Genomic DNA, 24,017 nt, shown 5'->3' on the forward strand with positions numbered 1-24,017 from the left:
CCTTGCACCTCCTCCCTGCTTCTGGGAGCCAGCCAGGGAGGTTAGTCTCAGGTTTAACAGGCATTTGTATGCAAACCCCATCCCTCCCCGCTCTGGCACTGCCTCTGGCTCACCTTCTTCTCCCTGCTTAGACAATAACCTAAGCTTGGCTGAAATGAGTTTTACAGCCTGGAGAAAGACAGGCGAGTGCTGGCAGCTGCGTGGGGCTGGAGGGATAGCAATGAATCTTTCTAGCAGATAGATGCAGTGTTTGGAACTGGGTCTCCAAAACCTTTCCTCAGTATTGGCAGTGGGAAGATGAAGTCACTGTATCTTAGACATAACGGTGCTGTCTTGCCTCAGGCCCTGGGCGCTGAGCTGCAGGAGCTGAGCTTCTCAGTGAATCAGGAGTTGGATGCCGTGAAGTGGATTGTGGCCAACCCCCCCGAAGAAGTCCCTGAGCAATTACTGAAGGCTTTGGAGAAGGATGCCAAGAACCTCCAGAAGTCTCTGAGCTCTGCGAGTGATGTCCTGGAGTCCCGGCTGCAAAACCTTCGCGGGGCAGCAGAAACCAAAAAGGTAGAGCTGGCAATTGCCTCTGCTGCCTGCTGCCCCCCTAGCATCCCAAAGCTCCTTCCCTGGAGCGCTCTGTTCCTTCTTCAAATGATGCATTTCTGTTTTTAAGGCTAAAATCCTGGCACATCACGAGACTCTTCAGGGCAAACTCCAGGAGCTACTGAGCTGGGTCTCTGGCACTGCAGAGTCGCTGGACGGCAGCGATTACCACCATGCCACCGATGCGAACAGCTTGAGTCGCTGCCTCCAGCACTACAAGGTAACCATGGCAATGCCCCTAATCCTTCTGGCTGATGAAGTTGCTGTCCTCTGTGCGGAGGAGAAGCTTTTAATCCTGCTTCCCTCCTGGAGCCTTGGTGGGTTTGCCCTTATCCTTTGTTGCAGGAGGAGCAACAATATTGTACTTGCTCCAAAGTCATTAATTTCCACAATATACAAACCATCTGCTTTGGCTGTTTGGGGAACATGCTCAAATGCAGGTGTGTGGTGCGGGCTGACAAACTGGGAGGGATTCCCTTCAGGCTTTGCGATGTTGAGGAGAGAGCTGCTTCCTCCGTGGGGGCTCTAAGAGCCCCCTCCATCACACCTGCCCCGGTCTCCATCGACTGTACGAGGAGCCCAGGCTTAGCTCTCAAGATTTGGTCAGTTCAGCATCTCCTGTTTGCTGGTAACACCTTGGTGTTGAAGTCAGGGGATTGAAGGCTTTGAGAGCTGATGGTGGCACACGGAGTCACCATGGACTGGACAGGGCTGCTGGCACCTCCAGGTCTGGGTCGTCTTCAGACCCGAGGGCAGCCCTACCCGCATGGTCCAAGCAACCTCTTGACGAGGTGCTGGAGGCCTGGTGCAGAGGAGCGTTGGAAGATTGCTGCAGTGAGATGCTGTCACCTCAATGCCGAGTGTGCTTTTGGGAGCATTTGGAGTTTCTGGAATATATTGTTCTTTTTTCTGGGTGCACACCACTGTCTGTCCGTGTGTCTCGTCTGAAGCTGGCAGTGCAGGAAAGCTCATTTTGCCTGACAGGTCTTTTCTCTCCCATTCAGGAGCTGAAAGAGCCCCTTGCTGACACCAAATCTCAGCTTGATGCCACTGCTTTTGACATCCAGTTCCTTATCTCTGAGCATGCCCAGGACTTAACCCCTCAGCAGAGCAGGCAGCTGCTGAGGCTGCTCAATGAGCTGCAGAAGGCTTTTCGGGACCTGTCGGAGCGTGTGACGGCTCAGGTGGAGGTCCTGCAGGTCTGTCTCCAGCAAGTGGAGCAGACGGATCAGGTGAAGGTTGTGAGACATCTGCTTCCTGGCTGCAGTTTGCTCACTGAAGCGCTTCCCGGCCACAAGAACGTGCGCCGAGACACCTCGTATTTGGGATTTCTTATGCATGCCACTCACAGTTTATGACTTCTCATTGCACATCATGAGCTTCCTCTAAAGTCTTTCTTCTTCCTACCATGTAACTCCCGGGTGGAAAGTCGCTTTCCTCCCAAAAGATGGAGCCCTGCCGAGGTGTGGGTAGCACAGGCGGGCAGTCCTCTGCTAGACATCAAGTTGCTTTGGGCTGGGTGGAATAATCCCTGGTCTCTGTAACCCCACCAGAAAATCCCCATGCAGAGGGGCCACCACAGACACCTGGCAGTTTTAATGTCTTATTTCCACTGCACAGGTCAGGTATTGCTGTCCCAGAGAAACAGCTGATGATGTATCAAGGCAGCAGGCAGCTGCAAAAGCAAGTCCTCAGGTCTCTGCTGCATTGCTGCAGCACCCGTCACTGCATGGATCCTCTTATTCAAGACAGGATTAGTGTGGTTTTTATTAACAATTGCTCCTGTAACTCTTGCCTGTCCTCTCTGGAGTGTGTGTGTATATTAACCAGTTTGCTTTGCTTTTTCAGATTCAGTGTGCGCCCATCCTAACCCAGGAAGAACTCGCTTTGCAGCTGAAGAGCTCTTAAGAAGGCTCTTTCAATTTGCTTCTGTTGTTTATCTTATGACTGGGAGAAACAAGCGCAGTGTTTTGCACAAGTTTGTACATCACCTTGCTGAAATGCCCAGTGAAACTCAAAACCCTTTATCTCCCCTGGGAAAGGGGAACAGAAACGTTGCAGGGACTCTCAGGTCACATCATGCTCAATTGCTCAAACAGGCGCTTCTGTATTGTGCTCTGGCAGTAAAACGGAGGAGCTGGATCAGCTACAGAAACGCTTTCTCTCTCCTGGGCTCCCTCTCCAACCCCAGGATCAAAAAAACAGCCTACTTGGGTTGCGTGGGGCTCCACAGTGGTGCTGCCTGACCTCAGGTTGTTGTTACCTCTCATTAGATGAGTTTCTGCTGCAGTTTCAATGTTTGTAAGCTTGAATGGAAAAGGCACAGAAACTTCTGGCTGAGCTCTCCCGAGAAAGGAGTGCGTGACCTGGAGCGTGGCTCCACGTGGAGCTGAACGGGCTTCTCAAAGAGCAGATTGAGAGAAACCTGCTCGAACGGTGCAAACGTAGAGTGAGCAGCTCCTGCTCGGCAGGGACTCAGCACCTCGGCCCCGTTCCCGCAGCGTGTGAGCCTGAGAGGGAGAGGGAGCACATGGAGAGCCGCAAAAGCCGTTTTCTGTGCTGCATCCTCATTTTCCGGAGATGCTCCAGCTGTAACCTCTCACCTTGCCTTTCAGCGATGTGCGTGACCAGAGGTGCAGCACCGGTACTAACTGTCCCCTCTCCTCTTCCCTCTGCCCGCAGACGCTGCAGGAGCAGCAGGCAGCCCGGGCGCAGAGCCTGGCCGAGCTGAGCCGCTGGCTGTGCCAGGCAGAGGACACGCTGGCAGAGCAGCAGAGAGCAGCCAGTGAAGGGGACCTGTCCACCTTGCAACAGAGGCAAAGCGATGTTAAGGTCAGTGCTTTAAAAAAAAAGGGGGTCAGCAGAGAGGCTCAGCGCTGCCTCGGGAGCGCACGGAGCCTTACGGCGTTGTCTGCCTAGGAGCTGCAGAGGAACATGCACACCCGAGCCGCCTCCTTCGCCAGCATCCTGAAAAGCACAGAGGAGTTTTTGGAGGAGAACAAGGCAAAGATGGAGCCCGGAGAGCTGGCAGCACTGCAAGAGAAGCTCCAGCATGCCAAAGAGCAGTACCGGTCCCTGCAAGAGAGGACGGAGTTGGCCCAGAAGGAGCTGGAGAGTGCTGTGACTGCTGCAGTGCAGCAGGAGACTGAAAAGGTAACGTGCAAAGAGCTGTAGCCCCTGGGCTCTGTTTGAGGTGGATGGTGAGGTCCAGTTGGTGCAATGAGGTTTATTCGGGGTCCTGGCGGTCATCTGCGTGATGCAGCGTAAAGCAATTTGCTGTTCCTTCCTGCCTGTCCCCGAGGCGAGATGCCCCCCCAGGCATTTCTCTCGTGAAATGCCTTGAGAGCTGCAGCCACAGATGAGCTGGTTGGGGAGGAAATGGGGGAGTAAAAGGCACCTTGCTCTGCCTTTGGGCTGACCTTTAATGGGAGCGTGAGCATCGGGCACCTCCACGCGCTGGCACTGAAAGCAATGCTCACACCTGCGTGCGTGGAGCTGCAGCCCTTTGGGGTGGGAACTCTGGGTTGTATCAGGGTGAGAAATGCAACGTAGCAGAGAGGCTGAGTTTATTCACAGCTTCTTTGCACCTTCCCCACTTCCAGAGAGTCACGAAGTGTTTTGGATGTCTGTGAGTGTCTCAAGCATTTGCTGTGGCTGGAAAACCGTTTGGCGTTTTTCTTCTGTTGATTTTTGTCTCCCTCCCCCATGCAGCAGCTTGCTGAACACGCATAAAACCAGTCATTCTTATCTGGAGCCTTTGTGCTTTCAGGTGAAAGCTGCCAAAGAGCTGGAGGAGAACAGCAATAAGATCGATTCCCTTTTGAACTGGGTGGCATCACTGGAGCAGAAGGGAGGGCTCCTGGAGTACAGACCCCATCCCATCGAGCAAGCGCCAGGGGTGCAAGTGGGGACAGGCACTCAGGACGTCCCCGATGGCCACGTCGTGGGAGCAGACAGCGCTGCCGAGAGCCTGGATGAGCAGTACGAGAGGCTGAAGGTCAGGACCAACACCTCGTCCCTCTCAAAGCTTTCTCTCTGACACGCTGACCCTGCCTCCGCCTGCTGATGTAGCTGGGAGCAGGACAGGGTGTTAGATGGGTCTGGCCTCTGAAACACGTGTTCAGGGTGATTTTTCCATATGGGAGCCGTGGGAAGTCCCTGCCTGCCTTCCTGAAGGACATGCACTCTGTGTTGGTGGGTGGGTGCCATGGCAGGGTGCAATCAGGGTAACGAGAGAAGGTGCCCATCGTGGTCGGAGAAGGGGCTACTCTCCTGCGCGCAGAGCACCTGCCTGCAACGTTGGGGTGCTCCCCCATCTTGTTAGTGCTGTAGGAGGGTGCGGAGGCTCAGTCACACGTGTGGCCTCGCTGCACCCGCTGGATGCTGGTGGGCAGAGACCCTCGGTCACAAGCGTCACCTTTGCTCGCTGTCATCTTTCAGGCCCAGCACCAGGAGCTGCTGTCCCAGCAGCAGGACGTCATCCTGGCCACGCAGTCGGCGCAGGCTTTCCTGGACAAGCATGGCCACAGCCTGGCTGGGGAGGAGCGGGACCGGCTCCAGAGCCGGCTGGCAGAGCTGAAGGACCAGTATGCGGCTTCCCTCTCGCAATCAGAAACGCAGCTGAAGCAAGTGCAAGTCCTGCGGGACGAGCTGCAGAAGTTCTTGCGGGATCACGGGGAGTTCGAGGCTTGGCTGAAGCAGGCAGAGCAGGATCTGGAGGGGATGTACAAGGGGGACAGCGACCCCACGGCCCTCCGTCAGCTGCTGCTGCAGCAGGGGAGCTTCTCGGAAGACGTGATCTCCCACAAAGGCGACCTGCGGTTTGTTACCATGTCAGGGCAGAAGGTGCTGGATGTGGAGGGAGCTGCTGGGGACGCAGGGTCCCAGCCGCTGATGTCCGGGAGTGTGGTCAAGAGCAAGCTGGAAGATGCAACACAGCGATACACCACGCTACACTCCAAGGTGCGGGAAGGGCTTTGTGAGGCTGGGAGTTGAACCCTGGATGCTGTTTTCCTGCTGTGCATGTAGAACAAGCAGGAATGGCAGAGGGATGTTTCTCTTGAGTGTCTCGCTGGATTTCTAGAACATATGTAGATTGTAGAACAAGGATTGTCTTCTTCAGGGCTTGGGCAGTCTTGGTGTTGGTCTGCATTTGCCTCCTGTAATTCCTTTAACATATATGGCAAGATTGTTTTTTTAATTGTTTTTTTTTCTTTCTTGATGATTTCTGTGCATTTTCCACTGGTGTCCAGGTTGCTCTGTGCTTGCGTTCATCCTCCCGTTATGTCTTGTTGCTCCTTTGCAGTGCACCAAGCTTGGCTCCCACCTGAACACCTTGCTGGATCACTACCAGCAGTTCCAGGAGGTGGCAGAGTCTCTCAGGACATGGCTGCAGGAGAGCGAAACTGCCGTTGGGAAACTGCTCTCAGAGACGGTTTCTTCAGATCCAGCTATTCTGCAAAAGCAGCTCGCCAGCGCTAAGGTACGGATGGTGTCCTTGGGTGATCTCCTGGGGCAGAGTTGGAGCCTGTATGGGAATTTGGCTGCTGCTCTGAGCAGATAGGAGCAGGAAAGAGACTCAACCCGTTCGCTTTTTTAGCTGGTTGAGTGCAAAGATGCACCCACAGGCTCAGCAGGTCCCGGTGCTGCAGATCAGGTAGAGCCAGACTCTTCTGAGAGGTGCTCAAAGCAATGACAAGGGGCTGCAGTCACAGACTGCCACGGGGGAGATCCTAGTGGGACATGGGGGGATGTTCCTCCCCCATGAGGGTGGCTGGGTGCTGGGACAGCCCAGACCCTCTGATCCAGCTCTGCCTCCAGCATGAGGTTGGACCTTCCCACCTACATTATTATTTTTCTGAATAATTTTGTGATGGAGAGAACAGGATCCCTCAGCAGGGTTTAAATGGAACCCTGAGCTCCCCATGGGTGCAGGTCTCTTGCGTGTGACCCACCGCTGATTTTGTCTTGTCTCGTGTCAAAGCAGCAGCTGCAGGGAGACCTTGCTGAGCATCAGGTGCCGGTGGAGAAGCTCCAGAAAGCAGCTCGGTCCTTGCTGGAGGTACAAGGGGAGCCAGCCCCGGACCACGGACATATTCAGGAAACAACAGGTACAGAGCAAAGCAGCTGCCTGCGTTAGCAGGGATGGTTGGGGAGAGTGTGAAAACAAACCAGGGAGGGAGGAAAGATGAAGTCTCCCATTTTTGGAGGAAGCACACAGCAACGCATCTTGAGGGCTTGTGTTTGCACGTGGGGAGGGCTGTGATCCAGGTTGGCCGTTTGTGTTGGGTCCCCTGTCTCGCTGCTGGCTTTGAGGATGGGGATTCGTCGTCAGTGAGAGTTTGGCAGGAGCCAAAGGTGATCCTTGCTGCTCTCTGAGCATCAGGCGAGAAGCTCTTTGCCGCTGATTCTCCTTTGCACTGAACTCTGCAGATGCCATCGTGAACCGCTTCCAGAGCCTCTCCCAGCAGATGGCCGAGCGCTCGGACCTGCTGCAGAAATCCATCGCCCAGTCCCAGAGTGTCCAGGAGAGCCTGGAGAGCCTTCTCCAGTCAGTGGCTGAGATTGAGAAGAACCTGGAGAGAGAGCAGCCAGCTGCGCTCTCCTCTGCCTCCATCCAGGACTCGCTTGCCACAAGTGCGGTAAGACTGGTCCCTGAGCTCCCTCGCCTCAAACATGCCTGTCTGCAGGACCTGAACCATGCAGGCAGTTGCTGGGGATTAGCCACAGTATTCTGAAAGCACAAAAATAAACCCTAAAAAGGGATACGAGCAGAACCTTTACTTAATTTCTTTAAGCCAGGACACAGACCTGTTGGAAGTCTCCTTTCTTCTTTGCTAACCAGTAGGGCTTGGATATCAGGCACCAGGGAAAGGTAGAGCAGGTTGGGGAGATCAGAAAGGAAAGGAAAACTGGGATAGAAAACTATTCTTGCCCGACGCTGGTCGTCTCGAAGCATGCGCTGCCGTTCTCAAGGGCGGCCCAGCCTCTTCACGCCAGTTCAGTTTTGCTCAAGAGCCTTCCTAAAATGGCATCCCTTTCTGTGTCTGCTTACCACAGAAGCTGAAGCAGGACATCGCCAGGCAGAAGAGCTGCCTGGAAGCCACCCGTGAGATGGTGACGCAGTTCATGGAGGCGGCAGACAGCCCCACGGCCTCTGCCCTGCAGGGCAAGCTGGCAGAGGTGACGGAGCATTTCGGCAGGCTGTGCCAGCAGCAGCAGGAGAGGGAGGATGCGCTGAAGGGCCTCCTCCCGAAGGTCGAGCAGTACGAGCAGCTCTCGGAGAAGTTGCAGCAGTTCACGGAGAGCAGAGCACGGATGTTGGCATCTGGGAATCAGCCGGACCAGGACATCGCTCACTTCTCCCAGCACATCCAGGTGAGATGCAGGGGGAGAAGACTCCACCTGCCTCAGGTTTCTGGGGCAGGGCCGTTTTGCAGTGACTTCTTCCTGGGGAAACAGGCCCCGGGTTGCTCCCAGGCTGCCAGGATCCACAGGACCTGTGCTGGCTCGTTGCCTGGGGAAGGGAGCGTGGCTGGAGCAGCTCAGGCTGTTTCCAGCCGTGAGAGAAGGGAATGGCATTTCGCTGGAGGCAGGCTGGTGTTCAGAAAGGATCCCTAGCCAGGTTCTTGGGGGCCAGACCAAATATAGCAAGGTTTTACCAATTAAAGACTCCACAGGGTTAATACAGCAAAATGCCTGAGTGCTGGCTGTAAGCACAGTGCAGGATGTGACAAAGCCCTTGGAGATGCCGTGGATCCTGATGGTCAGTCATGGCTGTACTGCACAGGATTCTTCCCTCCGGCTTCCTACGAGTGCTCTGCTATGGGAAGTGGTTTGGCCACAGCCTCAGAAATGCTCTAAGCTGGCATAAAACCAGACACTTGTGCTGGGAGGGGGGTTGATTTGGCTTGGTCTAGGGCCCCCTGTCCCATTCACTGCATGGCCTTACACCAGCACTGGGGAAGGTGGGACTTGCTCCTGCAGCTGCTTAAAGTATTTGCTGAGCAGGAGCCGGAGGAGCAGGTGGGATTGAGCCATGCCCTCCCGTTCAGCGCTGGTGCGATTCGTGGCACTGCCCGCAGAGGGTTTCTCCAGCTCACCAGGACGTGGGGCTGTCCGCTTCATTCCCCCTGCCCAAATCTGCTGGTGGGGACATGGTCAACATCGCCCTTTGCTCTTGGCAGGAACTGAATTCGGAGATGAGGCAGCACCAGGAGGACCTGGCTGCCCTGGAGCACCTGGCTGCGGAACTGGGGTCCTGTGGCTTCGCTCCCAGTGCTTCCCAACAGCAGGAGAAGCTGCAGAGCCTGAAGAAAGACTTCCTCCAGCTGCAGAAGGTGGCAAAAGAGAGGTGAGTCCCAGGGACCTGGCCGCTCACTGGGGAGGTGAGGTTGGAGGTGGCTTGGTGGTCAGAGCAAGACCCTGTGGAGATCTCCTTTCCACGGGAGGGGGCACGAGTGAACTCTTCCTGCCTCCCTCCTCCCACACCCGGAGACGTAAGGCAGCTCGCTCCAGCTGACGCTTTAAAAAAAGCCTTGGCTGGGGGCGTTGTGAAAAATTCCTGGTGCTGCAGAAGCCGGCGTTCGTGCCGTTTCCCGGCGTGTGGGCTGCCACAGCTCCATCCCAGAGCATCTTGCTGGAGGGGAAGCGGGGTGCTGGCAGAGGATCGGGAGCCTGCCCCAGGCGTGCTCTGCGGGAGGTGACAGAGCAGAGCAGCCTGTCCCTAGAGTCCCCCTAAAGTGGGGATAAAGGGGAGCTTTAGCAGCAGCTTGAGCTCGAATCGGTCATGGCAGCTTGAGCAGGGTCGGAGCGACAGCTCGCTTGTGTCCCAGGGTGGGGAGGTCACACCTCCCAGCCTGTATCTCCAAAATCCCTGGTGAATACAGGGAAGGTGATGGGGAAAAGCAGGTGAATCTCATAATAATCCCCAGTAATTCAGCACCGCGCAGAGAGCTGCCTCCGGCTGTTCCTCCGGGATGGGCTGAATAGATGAGAGCCGTGGCCGGGGAGGAGGGGCGGCACAGCCTGGCCTCCCCCGGGCTGCAGCTGGCTGGGGCGAGACAGCATGAATGAGCCCTGTCTTCCCAAAAGCTTTGCTTCCCCCGGGACAAAGAACCCGGTGCAGAGCCAGTGCAGGTTGGCGGTGGTGGTCCCGTGGCTGTCGGCTACCGCGGTGGTGCTGGAGTGGCCCCAAAAGTGCCACCAGCTGCAGCTTGCGGGGGGCAGCAGCAGCGAGGGGCAGGCTGCAGCATGCACCCCGCTTTGGCTGGCACTGCACGCGCTGTTCCTAAGCAACATCGAATAATAATAATAAAAAGAAGGGGTCCTAGAGACACAACTGTGCTACATTCAAGCGGGGGTAATTGCAAGGCAAAGCACGAGCTCTGACTCTCCAAAACCTTTTCACTCGCAGAGAAAAGGATGCATCGTCCTGCCAGGAGCAACTGGACGAATTTCGGAAGCTGGTTGGGGCCGTGAGGAAGTGGCTGAGGGAGAGCGAAGGCAAAATGCCGTCTGCTGAGACCTCCCTGGGCACTCAGGAGCTGCACCAGCGCAGGCAGCAGATCCAGGTGGGCAGAGGGAGCTGGAACTGGAGTGGAAAAGTTGGCAGCTGGTGTGGAAACGCTGGAATGTGGAATAAATCCCAGGAAGCAGAGTCCTGGGAGGTGTTTTATGGTCTCGAGAATCCTGCACTCCCCTGTACTTGCTGGTGGGCTGCAGCCCCTGGTGTGTGTGCGTCCAGTGGTCCCTGGCTTGTGGAGAAGGCAGCAGTGCAAAGGTCCTCTCAGGCACTGCCTGGTTTCCCTTCCTTCCCCCTGCTTGCTCTGGGCAGGATTTGGGAGTGGGAGACCCAAGCACACTCATTTTCGCTGAGTGTTTCCCCTTGCTAGACATGGAAGGTGGCCTCCTGTCATCTGAGCCCCCGCTCCTCTCCGGCACCGTGATGCTTTAAATCAGGATATGCCAAGGGTTTGACTCAGAGGCAGAGCAGTGTCTGCTGAGTCACCCGCAGCCCTCGCAACCCACAGCACGCCACCGGGCTCCGGCACACCACCGGGCTCTGCCAAAAGCTGTGGGGACTGGACTCATGTGAGGCTGGGTTGTGCAGAGAGGAGGGAGGTCCCCAAAATGGTAGGAGGGAGAAGAAGGTTTCCTTCGACAGACCTGCTAGTTAGGGAAGAGCTTTTCACTCTTTGATCCCCCCCTCCGACAAAAATAAATGTAAAGACACCCACTTTCCTGGTGCAGTCTGCTCTCCACGTGCCGGTGCGCCCTTTGCCGGTTCCCTGGGTGCCGTGTCCCGGTGCCACCGAGTCACCGCCGAGGTGATGGGTGAGGAAGGGAGGGCTGCGGCCAGGCAAGTGCGGCATGCGATCCCAGGCTTTGCTTTTGACCAGGATCTCCTAGAGGAGTGGAAGGGGAAGGGGGCCCAGGTAGAGGAGATCGGCCGCAGAGGGACCCTCCTGGAGAACCTGATCGTGGAGATTACGGCCCCCGACACCCCGTCCAAGGCAGGTGAGTTCTCTCCCAAGGATGATTCCTTCCTTGGCATTCTGTTTGCTCTCACCACTGTGTCTTCTCTCAGCCTGCCTCAAGCAAAAATATGGGGTTATTTCCCCCTTTTAACAAACTTCAGGGGGCCTGTGGTGGTCTGAGTATTGTGGGGCTGAGCCCCGTGGTCGAGTTGCTGGTGCTCGTTGCATTAATGCATCAGATGAGCGCTCAGAGCCCACCAACTTGCCTTAATTTGCTGTAGCATAATGAGCACTGAATTACCCTGCATTTGCCGTGAGCCCAGCGTGGGGACACGTACCACGGTTCGGATGGAGATGGGAGCTTCAAGCTGCTGTGGCGTGGGGGTCTGGGCTCTCGGCCCCGCAGGGAGCTCATGGAGGCGGCTCCTGCTTTCTCTTGGGGATGTGCTTCAGCCTCCTGAGGGCTGGAGTGTTTTAATCAAACTCCGGTATTTGGGTTTCATATCTGGATGAAATTTAAGACTGCAATATTCAGACGTGATTTACTAGTCTCCTTTTTGGCTTCAAGTCTGTGAAGCAATGAGATTATGTCTGGTTCGTTTGGAAACCAACTAAAAGATGTCTTCCAGCTTGTGAGAACAAGTCCCTGGACTCTCATCATTGATGGGCATTTATGGGAATTCGCAGTCTAGATATGTTTGTTAGGGTTAACTTGATGAGCAATTAAGTGGGAAGCCTCCAAGAGAAATGGGGAGAGGCTTGTTGTGGGTGACCCACATGGTCACCCACGTGGGGTGACCAAAGCTGCAGCCCCTAACATCCATGAAAGCTTTAAAATGTGTGGTTAGAAACAGAGAGACTTACCCGATAATGTTTCTGATGAGACCCCCTTTGGCTGTGAACATAGCTGTGATATCTGGTGTCCAAGGAAGGGACACTGGCACATCGTACATGGAGCCTCTTGGCAAAGAGAGTGTGTCCGTGCACCAAGGCGGATTTAAATAGTTTCATCCCATAAGAAAAGGAGAATATGGGGTAGTTAATCTCTTCAAGGGAGTTAATCTCTTCAGGGAAGGCATTCAGCAGTCTCACTTGACGTTATAATTCCCAAAATCATGCTCAGGGTAGCAGCTTTCCAGGTGTGGAGAGATGGGCAGTGGTCCCCAGTATTATGGTTCACGCAGGAGCCACGTCCACTCTGGTCTCTGGGTGATGCTGGGAGAGGTGCCCAGCTCCAGACGGCTTCAGCTCTTCTGCTTCTGGTCCAGGGAGGCAGGAGCAGCTCCGGGAAAGCGAGGGGTGCGAGTGTGTTGGGAGGAGGAGAAATAAACGGGACTTCAAATCGAACTAATGCCGATGGTTCGGCACCGAGCCAGCGGGCTCGTCAGCGCCAGGCGGGTGGGCCCGTGGAGACGGCGCGTCTGTGCTTGATGGCCAGTGTGGTCCATGTTGTGGAGGGCCGTTCATCGCTTTGCTGTCTGCATTCCTAATGCGTCTGTCTTGTCCCTCTGTCTGTCTCCGTCCCCTCTGCTCAGGTGCCGCGCTGCCCGCTCCGGGAGGGTCGGTAGGCAGCGTGAACGGATACCACACGTGCAAAGGTGAGCTCGCTGTCACCGCTGTGCCGGCACGTGCGTGCCGAGGCTGCCTCGCCATCTCCCTGTATGTTTTTTGTCTGTGCGTTTCCATCCGTGAGAATATAAACCACAACGTGACACCGTCAGCATCCCATCGCAAGTGGAACGAGCCTGCCGACAGGCTCGCGAATTCTCAGCCGTGCTGCGCGGTAGCCGGAGCCGTGGGACAGGCAGGTGGTGATGGAGGATGTAGGTCAGGCTGAAGGACGGAGAGGGGCAGCTTTGGGGAGTGACGGCACCCTGACACCCCATCAGGTGGTGTTAAGAGCTGATAAATGAGAGATCGTTTTAAGGCCTGCAATTAAATTTATTGGTTCTAAGGGATTATAACGGCATCCAACCCTTCACTTCGAAGAGCAATTTTAATTATTGCCGGTTATCTGCTGTTAGTTCACCGGTTCAACGAGATAATAGGTTCATAAAAATGGCTTTATATTTTGGTGTCAAATTATTTAACACTGCATTAGCAGTGACATTGTGAAAGGGGGGCTCAGCTTGCATAAGTCTCACAAACACGAAGGCATTTGCTTTGTTCGCAAACTGTCAACATGCATACGTGGTGTGACTGGAAGGGCCCCTCTGGCACGAGAGGTGAGGATAATCTGACATTGCTCTGCAGGCAGACGGACGGCAGCACGGCCTCTTGCTCCTCATGCTTGGCTGGCTGTGGCTGCCCGGGGCTAGATTAGTACCTGATAGTCCAGGATAAGATGGGCAAAGCGGGCAGCGGTCCTCATCTTAGGCTGCTTTTTGGAAACAGATCTGACTGAGATCCAGTGCGATGTGTCGGATGTGACCCAGCAGTACCAGGGCCTTGGTGCGGCGCTGCGGGAGCGGCAGCAGCAGCTCTCGGCTATGCTGGAGAAGATGCAAGAAGTGCAGGAGGAGGCCAGCTCGATGCTGAAGTGGCTGGAGTCGAAGGAACGAACGCTGTCGGAGCTGGACGCCTCCTCCTCGCCCACCAAGACGGAGACGATGAGAGCCCAGGCTGAGCACAACAAGGTAACTTCCAGAGCAAAAAATGGGGATCAGAGCATCTCCTCCCAAAGGATCTTGGAGATGTGCTTTATTGCAGCAGGACTAGAGGGATTAGCAGCGAGGATCTGCCCTGGGTTAAAGAAGGGCTTTCCCCAGAAGGGATCACAGGCAGGTCCGTGGAGCAGGAGCCCATGCACTGTGCTCGACTTCTTTGCTTTTAGACCTGTTGCTTTCAGGCATTTGGCTCAGGGGAAAGGACCTTATCTGTAGCCCTTGCTGCTGGGTCACTCCAGCTTCTCCTGGAAAGCAATTCCCAGGCTTTCCCTGCTCATGGAGCCAAGTTAGCTCACGATATTGCTAAAAAAATGAAGTGATTTCATTAAAGAGCAAAGAACAGAAATTGTCCAACTCCAGCTCGTAGCTGCTGCTTCATTCCTACTCGGTGATTTCATTCTTTTGCCCTGTATCTGAAGAAGTTCAAATGATTATTTTCCAGGCATTTCTGGCTGAATTGGAACAAAACTCAGGGAAGATCCAGAAGGTAAAGGAAGAACTTTCTGGCTTGCTGGAGAAATATCCAGATTCTCCAGAAGCAGCGAACTGGAAGAAGATGCAGGAAGACCTGAGTAAGTGCCTGAAGCACTTAGTGAGGCTTCTGTCTTCAAACATCACATTAGAAGCGGTTCAGGATTGCAGGGCGATTCCAAAGTCACAGCAGAGCAGAGTCGCTTCTAATTAAAATTCAGTAAATAGCAAACTTATCTCCAAGCTGTCTGGTGTACAAGGTGTTCCTGAGATGAGCACTGTCGTGATTAATGAAATCTCTATGATGGATGTGTATTTTAAAGATTTGCCTCCTTAAATTACTTCTTTAAAAAAAAAACAAAAACAGAAAGAAAAATAAGGCATTAGGGACATGGGTTGATTATTTTGATAAAAAGCTTCACTGCTTGATATAAAATTCTAGTCATTAGTAAGGCTATCCTAGGTAATCAAATGTTGACTAAACAAGACTGTGTATTTAAAAAGAAGCCCAGAGATTCTCTTCTTTGAAATAGCAGGAACGCTTTTATGGAGTTCTCCGTCCAGGAGATCTGAATGTGCTGTGTGAGGACTGATACACATGAGAGTATCCTCATTTATCGAGCCAGGGATGTGAGATGGCTCACCTAAGGTCAGACCAGCTCGTGGCAGTAGTGACTAGAGCGCAGAAATCCTGCTTGCAAGGTTTTTTTCCTATGAGCTTCAAGACCACGTAGCCATTAGAAATGGGTACCGGCTTATTAGATGGAGAGTAAATAGAACCACACTAGTTTTTTTGAAAAGCTGAGGAGGTTTCCCATCGGGGAAGCCATGGGGAGGGTAAAGAACCTTCTCGATGGAGGGGTGGGCTGGCTGGGAGCACGACCGCTGCCAACACAGCCGGTGCTTCAGATTGCAGGTGGGAAAGAGCCAGCCAGGCGACAGCCGAGCGGCAGCAGAAGCTGGAGGAGTCGGTGAACCAGCTGGCCAGCTTCCAGGCTGCCGAAGCCCAGCTGCGCCCTTGGCTCATGGAGAAGGAGCTGATGATGAGCGTGCTGGGACCCCTCTCCATCGACCCGAACATGCTGAACGCACAGAAGCAGCAGGTCCAGGTGAGCTGGGAGCCGCGTACGCATCTCCACGGTGGGGTCGGGTCAGGGAGGGGAGGGTGTCTCATCCAGTATGTGAGGTGGAAGATTGCACTCGGAGTTATTTGTCTCGCAAGCGCTCTGCCATGCGAGTGTTGGGAGACCTCATGGCTCCTCTCCCAAGTCCTCCAAACCCTGCCGAGCGCAAACTACTGTGAATAACTTGAAACGGGTGCAGTGCTTGAGCTCCCTTCCCCGCACTGGATTGACTCATCAGTGAATCACTTGGCCCCTCTTGGAGAGTGAAATTGCTTTAAACAAGACCTGTGCTGATGCTCTGCAGGACTTGCTAATGCTGCCCCTCCGCCTGGCAGCCTGCCCTTTCCGTACCTCCTGCTTCCAAATCCTAACATGTCCGTAACCGGCCACACCATAAAATAAAATGCCCCAGTTAACATAATTAGACTTCCTTCTCATCTAACTGGTTTATGTTACATTACACAGCAGTAGGACAAATAAGAGAGAGAGCAGAGTACTGGAGTCGCAGACCCCTCCCAGCTTTTTAAGTTGCAAGGTCACAGTAAATTGTGGTCTACCCAGCCCAATCGCCATCCCAGCCCAGGACTCGTTCCTACTGATTCCATGGGTTGGATAAAGCCCCTAGAGGTCTGGTTCGTTTTGACTGTGTGTACTCGGAGCTGTCAGTTTTCTGCAAACACTTTCATGTTATTTCTGTTGCAGTTTATGCTGAAGGAATTTGAAGCTCGCAGACAGCAGCATGAGCAGCTCAACCAGGCAGCTCAGAGCATCTTGACTGGCCCTGGAGATGTTTCTCCATCCACTAACCAGGTGCGGGAAGAGCTCCAAGGGGTTAATCAGAAATGGTCTGAGCTAATGGAACGCCTCAACTCCCGCTCCAGCCAAATTGACCAAGCCATAGTAAAGAGCACCCAGTACCAGGAGCTCCTCCAGGGCCTCTCCGAGAAGGTGAAGGCGGTTGGGCAGCGCCTGAGCAGCCAGTCTGCCATCAGCACGCAGCCCGATGCCGTGAAACAGCAGCTGGAGGAAACCAGTGAGATCCGCTCGGACCTGGAGCAGCTGGAAGAGGAGATAGCAGAGGCTCAGACCCTCTGTGACGACCTCTCTGTCCTCATCGGGGAGCAGTATCTCAAAGATGAGTTAAGGAAACGTCTGGAGACGGTGGCTCTTCCTCTCAAAGGGCTGGAAGACCTGGCAGGTGAGACAGAGCAGAGAAGTTGCTTAAGAGATGTTGGGATGTCAAACTCCACCCCTGCTTTTTGCCAAAGGGCACTACCATCACTGGGTTTCTAAGAATATTAGGGGAAGCACCATTTATCATTTTTTAGGGTGCTTCATGGGTGTTTTGTGTGGGACTAAGCACAGGAGGGTTCAAACTCCAGACATACCCAAGCCTGGAGAGTGAGCAGAGGTGTTGAGTCCCACTGGTGTAGCTCTTCCAACAAGCTGCCTTGCTTGCAGGCAGCGTGGCATGTGCTGTGCTTGGGAAAAAAAAATGGTTCCTAAATTCAGAATGGGGCATGGAGAAGACCCAGCGGCCACCCTGTAATCTTGGGATGCCTCTTCTGGTTTCTAAGAGGTTGCATTTAGAGACTGGTCAGAAGAACTGAGACTACTGTGTTATCATTGCCTGTTACTACTTAAGAAATTTATGAATCAGTGAGCAAAAAGGCTAGTGATGCAATGGAAGACTCCTTCCTGTTAATCAAAACACAGTTGGTGCATCTGAGATGATTTTAAATAATTGCACTTTGCTTATTTGATTTCAGCTTAATTGTCGCGTTCTAATCTTATTTCCATTTCAGCCGACCGGATGAACCGACTGCAGACTGCACTTGCAAGTTCCCAGCAGTTCCAGCATATGTTTGATGAACTCAGGACCTGGCTAGATGACAAACTGTGCCAGCAAGCTCAGAGCCAACCTATTTCTGCTAAACTGGAGAGGCTACAGAGCCAAATTCAAGAACAAGAAGAGTTCCAGAAGAGCCTTAACCAACACAGTGGCTCCTACGAGATGATTGTAGCCGAGGGCGAATCTTTGCTGCTTTCTGTCCAGCCTGGGGAGGAGAAGACCACTCTGCAAAACCAGTTGGTCAGCCTCAAAACACACTGGGAAGAGCTCAGCAAACAGGCTGCTGATAGACACTCTAAGCTCAAGGACTGTTTGCAGAAAGCTCAGAAGTACCAACGGCACACGGAGGACCTCCTGCCTTGGGTGGAGGACTGCAAGGCAAAGATGTCAGAGCTAGAAGTAACTCTGGATCCAGTGCAGTTGGAGGCGACTCTTCTGAGATCGAAGGCTATGCTGAGTGATGTGGAGAAGCGTCGCTCCTTGCTGGAGATGCTGAACAGCGCTGCCGACATCCTCATCGATGCTTCTCAAACCGATGAGGATGACGTTCGGGATGAGAAGGCTGGGATCAATCAGAAGATGGATGCCATCACAGAAGAGCTGCAAGCCAAGACTGGCTCCATTGAAGAAATGTCACAGAGGCTCAAGGAGTTTCAAGAGAGCTTCAAGAACATTGAGAAGAAGCTGGAGGGGGCAAAGCACCAGCTGGAGATCTACGATGCACTAGGGCCACAAGCCTGCAGCAACAAGAATTTGGAGAAGCTCAGGGCACAGCAGGAGGTGCTGCAGGCCCTGGAGCCACAAGTGGATTATCTGAAAAACTTCACTCAAGGTCTAGTAGAAGATGCCCCAGATGGGTCCGACTGTTCCCAGCTCTTAAGCCAAGCTGAGGTGGCTCAGCAGGACTTCAAAGCTGTGAAGCAGAAGGTAAATGACTGCTGTACGCTCATGGAAAACAAGCTTGAAGGGATCGGCCAATTCAATAACCGGGTCAGGGAGATGTTCTCTCAACTGGCAGATCTTGATGATGAGCTAGACAGCATGGGCCCCATCGGGAGAGATTCTGACAGCCTTCAGTCCCAAGCAGAGGACGTTCGCACGTTCCTGGGTAAACTCCACAGGCTGAAGTCTGACATTGAAGCTTCTGAAAGTGAATGTAAGAAGATGCTGGAGGACGAAGGGAGCCCCGATTTATTAGGACTGAAACGTGAATTGGAGACTCTGAATAAACAGTGCAGCAAACTGACGGAGAGAGGCAAGAACCGTCAGGAGCAGGTAGAAACGACACTGTCTCGTGTCGAGGACTTTTACAGCCGGCTGAAGGAGCTGACCCACATGACAACCGCGGCGGAGGAGAACGAGGCGTTGCAGTGGGTGGTGGGAACAGAGGTGGAAACCATCAACCAACAGCTGGCAGACTTCAAAGTAAGTTTTTATGCTGTAACACTTCTTAAGTGGTATTTGGTGTTTGAAGGTCTGTTTAGCGTTGTGGTCTTTTGTGTAGGACGTCTGGTCTTCAAGCTATCGTGGTTTTGTTGTTTGTTGCTATAATGTCACCGTTTTTGGTGTGGTAAAATATCCTTGCTCTGGAGAATATAAGATCAACTGCTGGACTTGATAGTCTGTGGTGAAAAGGTGCAGAAAGATTTTGTGATTGGGAGGAAAAAAACTTTTCCCGGTTCTCGTTGTGATGTGTAATGTTGGCGTGCTAGTACCTCGTGGGCTTGTAGAGGTGGTTGGTATTTAGGTTTTGGGGGAGGGAGAGAAGTTTTTGAGTCTGTCTGAACTGTAAGTTGGCATCATCTGAGAGTCAAGTCCAGATCGGATCATCTTGCAGGTCTTTCTACCCAGCCCACCATTCCTGCTTGTTGTTCACTTCATCTGAGCCACATATTGCATCCATTTGGGGGTCTTTGAGTACAAATAAAGGCACAGATAAACTGTGGGACAAGGGGTACACACAGGGAATAAAACCGAAGCAAAATTTTTCTGTGGGCTGGTCATGTTTCCAGCGAACAACTGATGGAGACCTTCAGGGCTCACATGAAATGCTGAGAGAGGGAAGAGTTGGAGTGTGTTTGATTATTATTTTTTTTTTTATACAGTATTATGGTGTTGGGTCATGCTGTTACACTACATTAATTATATTAATACTGCTTAGAAATTCTCTTGCTGTGAAACTTCTATTACTGATGTGCTCGGTAGCTGATGATTGGGCTGATTTACATCTGGCTGCTCGTTTCCTGGTGTTAATGGGGGGTAGGAGGGGGAAACGTTTTTACAGCCATTTACTTTTCATCTCATGGCTAATTGATCCCGTTCCACCACTTAATAGCTCTGTGAAACCTTCACCAGGACAAGGTATTTCTGTTTTGGGGGTTGCCTATCCAAAAAAAAGAGCTTGGAAGTGTTACTTACGGGGCAAACTCAAACTCATCTGATTGCATTGCTGTTAATTCTTGTGTTGGGCAGTGGTTTGCATTGAGCTTATACTGATGGGAGGGATTTAATTTCATCATTAAATGCCACACAGTCGCTTGGAACAAATCTATCCAAAAAGGAGTTTCTAGTCCAGTTTCACTGGACTTTTTTCACTTAAACCCAGTGAAACTTTCCTGCAGAGCAAGGGATTATTCTCGGCTGGCAAGCAGGGCTGGCAGGCGCAGCTTAACCCATCGTAGTGCTTGCAAATGGTCTGTATCTCAGTGACCTTGAGGATGACCCTTTAAGACAACGGTGGCCTGGGCTGCATGAGCCGAGGGGGCTTTGGAGGGTGACATGTCCTTACCAGGAGTCATTTGTTGGCCATTGAGGCCATGCGGTGCAGTTGAGGTCTCGGTTCCTGGAAAAATGAAAGTTGCAGCAGTGATGGTCAGGTTTTGCAGTGTGATGGCTGAGAATAAAACGGGGGAGAAGCAAGAAGGGTGGATGGAGCAATCGCGGTTATGCAGCAGCATTCCTCCCATGCACGGTTCACCCAGAGAGCAAGCATTTTTGTGCAAATTGTGAATGTTGCAGAGCAGATCTTTGCAAAGCCTCACCTTACGGTTCTCTCTAAGGGGAAATGCAATCCCAGATACCAATCTGCACGTGGAAGGGCATCACAGCGTACGGGCAGGGACCGTCTGTACTTCATACGTGCAGGAGGGAGAGCGATGGAGAATTCTCGCTTGGGCTCTGGAGGCAGCAGGGAGCATGGGGGGGCTTTTCTTGGTTGCACCAGGCTTTTATTTCTTAACGCCTAAGACAATATCACAACTGTCTCCCTTCTTGGACTGCGAACAAGACGCAGGCACAATGTGTCCGGGGGGACCAGAGGCAGCTCCTCAGCCGGGCAGTGCTCCCCGGGGCGGCGTGGGGACGATGCAGCTGAGCGCGGGGAGGAGGATGGGGTGGCTGGGGCTCTCCAGGAGTGGTCACGGTCTGTCTGTCCAGAAGGCTCAAATGCAGGCAGATATTATGTCTTAAGGCATTAATTTTAATGAACATCTGTGTAAATGAGATGCAAATTAGGCATGGCCCCAGGGCTCCAGGCAAGTTGCCAATGCAGCCCTGACAAAGGTGGGCACTTCTGGACTCATTGTGTCCAGATTTTAATAAAGAAGATATATTGAAGGCTCTGATGGAGGCCGTGAACAGATGACTTTTGAAACACTTTATACTTCAAGCTTCCCGTATATTTTTCTCTTCCTGCCTGCAAACACCCCTCAAACTTGCCCCAGAAGGCCACAACCTACAACAAACCCTGAACTTTTGGAGAACTGCCACCCGTGCATTTCCTCTCTCTTCCCCCCCAGCCCCATTCCCAGGTCACAGAGGGACTAATCCTGGCTACGGGAGGGATGAGCCCTCTCCCGCTGTAAGTGCTCCTCCTGGCCGGGTTTCTCGAAGGCAGGAGGCTGGGAAGCAGCTGTTGGATCTTGCTTCGGGGGGAAGCTTTGTTTGCAGGAGGTGTTTTGGTTCAGCGAGCGGATGCGATGGTGGGGGTGGCTACACCGAGGGGCTGAGCCCACGCCGGCACCCACGGCCATCAGAAGCCAGGACGGCGATGCAGGGTGGACCTGGCCTTCAGGGGACGGGGGAAAACTAGGTAGGGACTGGTTTGGAGCACCACGTTGTTAGAGGATTGTAAGAAACCCATCTGGAAGAGACTTTAAGGGGTCATCTAGTTTAGCCCCTAGTTTTATGGTGAGATCAAGTGCAGCTGCAAGGCATTTCTGTGGTTTGGAGTCTGTGCTTATATGGACATACTGATGGATTGCTTCAGATACAGCTATGCTGCAGAAGAAATAGCATGGTTTTAGCAAAGGAACCTCATCTTTAACTCCTGGTCTTCAGCACGAGTTTAACCCAAGTGACTGTCTTTCCATTGCTGCCTCTCTGAGGAGACCCTTCTTTGTGAAAAAGGGTACTAAAAGTTGGAAGAATCTTTCTGTGCTGTGTCTCCATGAGCATCATACGGCCGAGTCGGGCTCTTCAGCACAAGGGACAAGTGACAGCCAACAGCAAGAGCTCCTCATACGAGCCTTCAGGCTGGGGCATTACTTCCCCCTCCACTCTCTCCTGCTGTCAGCTTAGGTTTCTCAAAGCTTATGCTAATATTAAATTTTAATGACTGGCATCAAATGAGCCACAGTTGAAATGTTACTAAACATAACAACTATGTTGATTCAGTTTAGCAAATGGCAGAATTCTCCGGGGAAGCGATTCCCCAGGTACGGATGAGAGACGGAGGGTCACACAGAGACGTAGGGGTTTTCTCCATCGCATGCTCTCCAGCGTCAGCAACCCCTGAGCTAGAAGACCCCGAGTTACAAACCTTCCTCCCAAAGACTGGGAAAATAATGCTGTACTTTGGATAAAACTTGTGCTGTTCAGTGCAAGTGGCCAATCTTCCTTTACGCTTTCAAGAAGCAGAGGTGAGGTTTGCTGGTTCGGAGCAGTGGTGCCAGAAAGCCCCAGGCACGGGCTCGTCCTATCTGGCCAAAGAGCATCCATCAGCCTGGGCCGCAGAGACCTGATGGAATCAAATTCTTTGGTGTTTTTTGGGAAGACGTCTGTGCTGGGGTAGCTGGGCCTCCTGGCTAAGTGAGCTCAAGCCTGGGTTTTGTTTACATTTCTTACAGTGGCTTTTGAACTTGGGTTTCAAAGCCTGGCTGGTACTTAGCGTTGGCAATTCTGAGCTGGGACCCTCTTTGATTCACCATGTTGGTTTTGGATAAACTCTTAACGTTGCCATATTTCACCTGCAAAGCAGAGCATAACGCCCAGCCCTAGGTCAAAGGCACGAGCAGAGGTTTTTAGGCTTGCTGCAATACAGAGCGATGCTCGGGAGTGGAAGGATGCTGTTGCCTCCCCAGTCGTATCATGCCAGAGTGGTTTTGCTTTGCTGGGGACACCTTCCTCCACGTGACGAAGACGAGAGCAGGAACGGGGCAGCCTGCCTTCCTTCCGAATTGCGCTCAACGGCTGGAAGAGATTTCTGCAAGAGCCTGGAGAACTTGACCCAAAATGAAACCCAAGGAAAAGCATCAAACTCGACATAACCGAACGGTCGCCGTCGCGTTCAAATCGGCGCAGAAGCGGTTGGCTGAAGGGGAAGACGCGTGGTGACGCCTCTGCGTGCGGCTGGACCTCCATCGACTTGCTGGCCCCCTCCAAAGCTGCGCCGGCAGCCCCCACCGTCACCGCAGCTGCGCTTTGCCCCACGTCTGCTGGCGGCGTTGGGGCACGGCAGAGGAATGCTGGCGAGCTGGGACCTGCCGCAGCTGGCACACGCCACGCCGCTTATCCAGGATCTCGCCTCCGAGTATTAATTAAACCCCACGCTTGCCTCAGCCAGAGAGGAGGGGGGAATCAGGAGGGGGGTCTGCTGCGGGGAGCGAGGGACCGCAGCATCCGACCCTCCAGGGCGACGGCTTTGCCGGGGCAGGTCGTGGGGAGTGGAGGGAAGAGATGAGATTTCGGGTTCCTGCCTCTCCTCCTGCTGTGGATTTTGGGGGAGGTTATTTGAAACCGGAGTTGCTCAATGCAGTGAACTTGGGCACCGTTCCTTCACGCCAATAAAGGGTTTATGTTGGACGATGGAGAGGGGGAGGGAGAATCCCTAGACAGCAATAACTGAAGCCGCACTCCCATTTTATTGTAGAGCAGGTCAGGCCGTCCGGGGTCTGCGGAGCCCTTGTGCCTCCAGCACCCTCTTTGTCTGCTTGAATTAAAAAAAAAAAAAATAGGAAAGAAATCCCAGGAGGGGTGATGCAGTGAGTGAGTAAAGCCCTAAACGGCATTAGTCATCTTGCCATTCAGATGCCGCTCTGTCTAATCCTGCTCCAGGTCCTCCCTGCTTCACCCTAAGTAAAAGCGGCAATTAGCCGGCACTCGTCGTGAGCCCACGCGCGCTCCTACGCCCTCCCTGCCGCTGCCCCCCTTCGCGGCAGAAGGACGTCGGCTTTCTTCGGCGCTCTATTTATGACTCTCTTAATTCCCCCAACCTTTCAGGCGGGGAGCTGACTCAACAGCGCTATCAGAAACGCTGCTGTTACTAATAACTGTTCGCCTCGTGCCCGGCGTCCCTGGGTTTCTCCCAGGTGTCACTGCCCGAGGCTGCTGCTTTTCAGGAGAGGTGGCCTTGGGGGTACGAGGGAGCTCACGGGCATCGCATCCCTTGCGTGAGCTGTTGTCGTTGCGTGGGGCCGTCGGTGGCAGGGAGAGACGTGGGATGGGGACTCGGCTGCCGTGTGGTGTTGAACGGTGGTTATTTTGCAGGAGGATGGAAATGGGTGGTTTCTTCCCAGTTTATCCCATTTACGTTTGCAGAGCGCGCTCCTCGGTG

At 53.4% G+C, this 24,017-nt stretch overlaps 1 protein-coding gene across 3 annotated transcripts in view; it reads left to right on the forward strand.

The window, feature by feature from the left end:
- The window catches only part of MACF1 (microtubule-actin crosslinking factor 1), a 112,304-nt gene that overhangs the window by 40,005 nt on the left and 48,282 nt on the right, over positions 1-24,017 (forward strand). For 2 of the 3 annotated variants that reach the window (XM_010576057.1, XM_010576059.1), the window contains exons 38-57: positions 343-558; positions 665-814; positions 1,599-1,832; positions 3,277-3,426; positions 3,514-3,747; positions 4,364-4,591; positions 5,035-5,556; positions 5,900-6,076; positions 6,578-6,704; positions 7,027-7,235; positions 7,654-7,971; positions 8,781-8,947; positions 10,010-10,166; positions 10,995-11,112; positions 12,608-12,670; positions 13,467-13,708; positions 14,181-14,310; positions 15,119-15,318; positions 16,036-16,531; positions 17,139-18,610. In XM_010576057.1, the coding sequence (XP_010574359.1) occupies positions 343-558; positions 665-814; positions 1,599-1,832; positions 3,277-3,426; positions 3,514-3,747; positions 4,364-4,591; positions 5,035-5,556; positions 5,900-6,076; positions 6,578-6,704; positions 7,027-7,235; positions 7,654-7,971; positions 8,781-8,947; positions 10,010-10,166; positions 10,995-11,112; positions 12,608-12,670; positions 13,467-13,708; positions 14,181-14,310; positions 15,119-15,318; positions 16,036-16,531; positions 17,139-18,610 (5,610 nt within the window). The remainder of the gene's footprint in view (positions 1-342; positions 559-664; positions 815-1,598; positions 1,833-3,276; positions 3,427-3,513; positions 3,748-4,363; positions 4,592-5,034; positions 5,557-5,899; positions 6,077-6,577; positions 6,705-7,026; positions 7,236-7,653; positions 7,972-8,780; positions 8,948-10,009; positions 10,167-10,994; positions 11,113-12,607; positions 12,671-13,466; positions 13,709-14,180; positions 14,311-15,118; positions 15,319-16,035; positions 16,532-17,138; positions 18,611-24,017) is intronic. The other variant, XM_010576056.1, reaches the window with a different exon arrangement.

The sequence above is a fragment of the Haliaeetus leucocephalus genome, unplaced genomic scaffold, assembly GCF_000737465.1.
Source record: "Haliaeetus leucocephalus isolate CR32 unplaced genomic scaffold, Haliaeetus_leucocephalus-4.0 Scaffold517, whole genome shotgun sequence".
NCBI classification, from domain to species: domain Eukaryota; kingdom Metazoa; phylum Chordata; class Aves; order Accipitriformes; family Accipitridae; genus Haliaeetus; species Haliaeetus leucocephalus.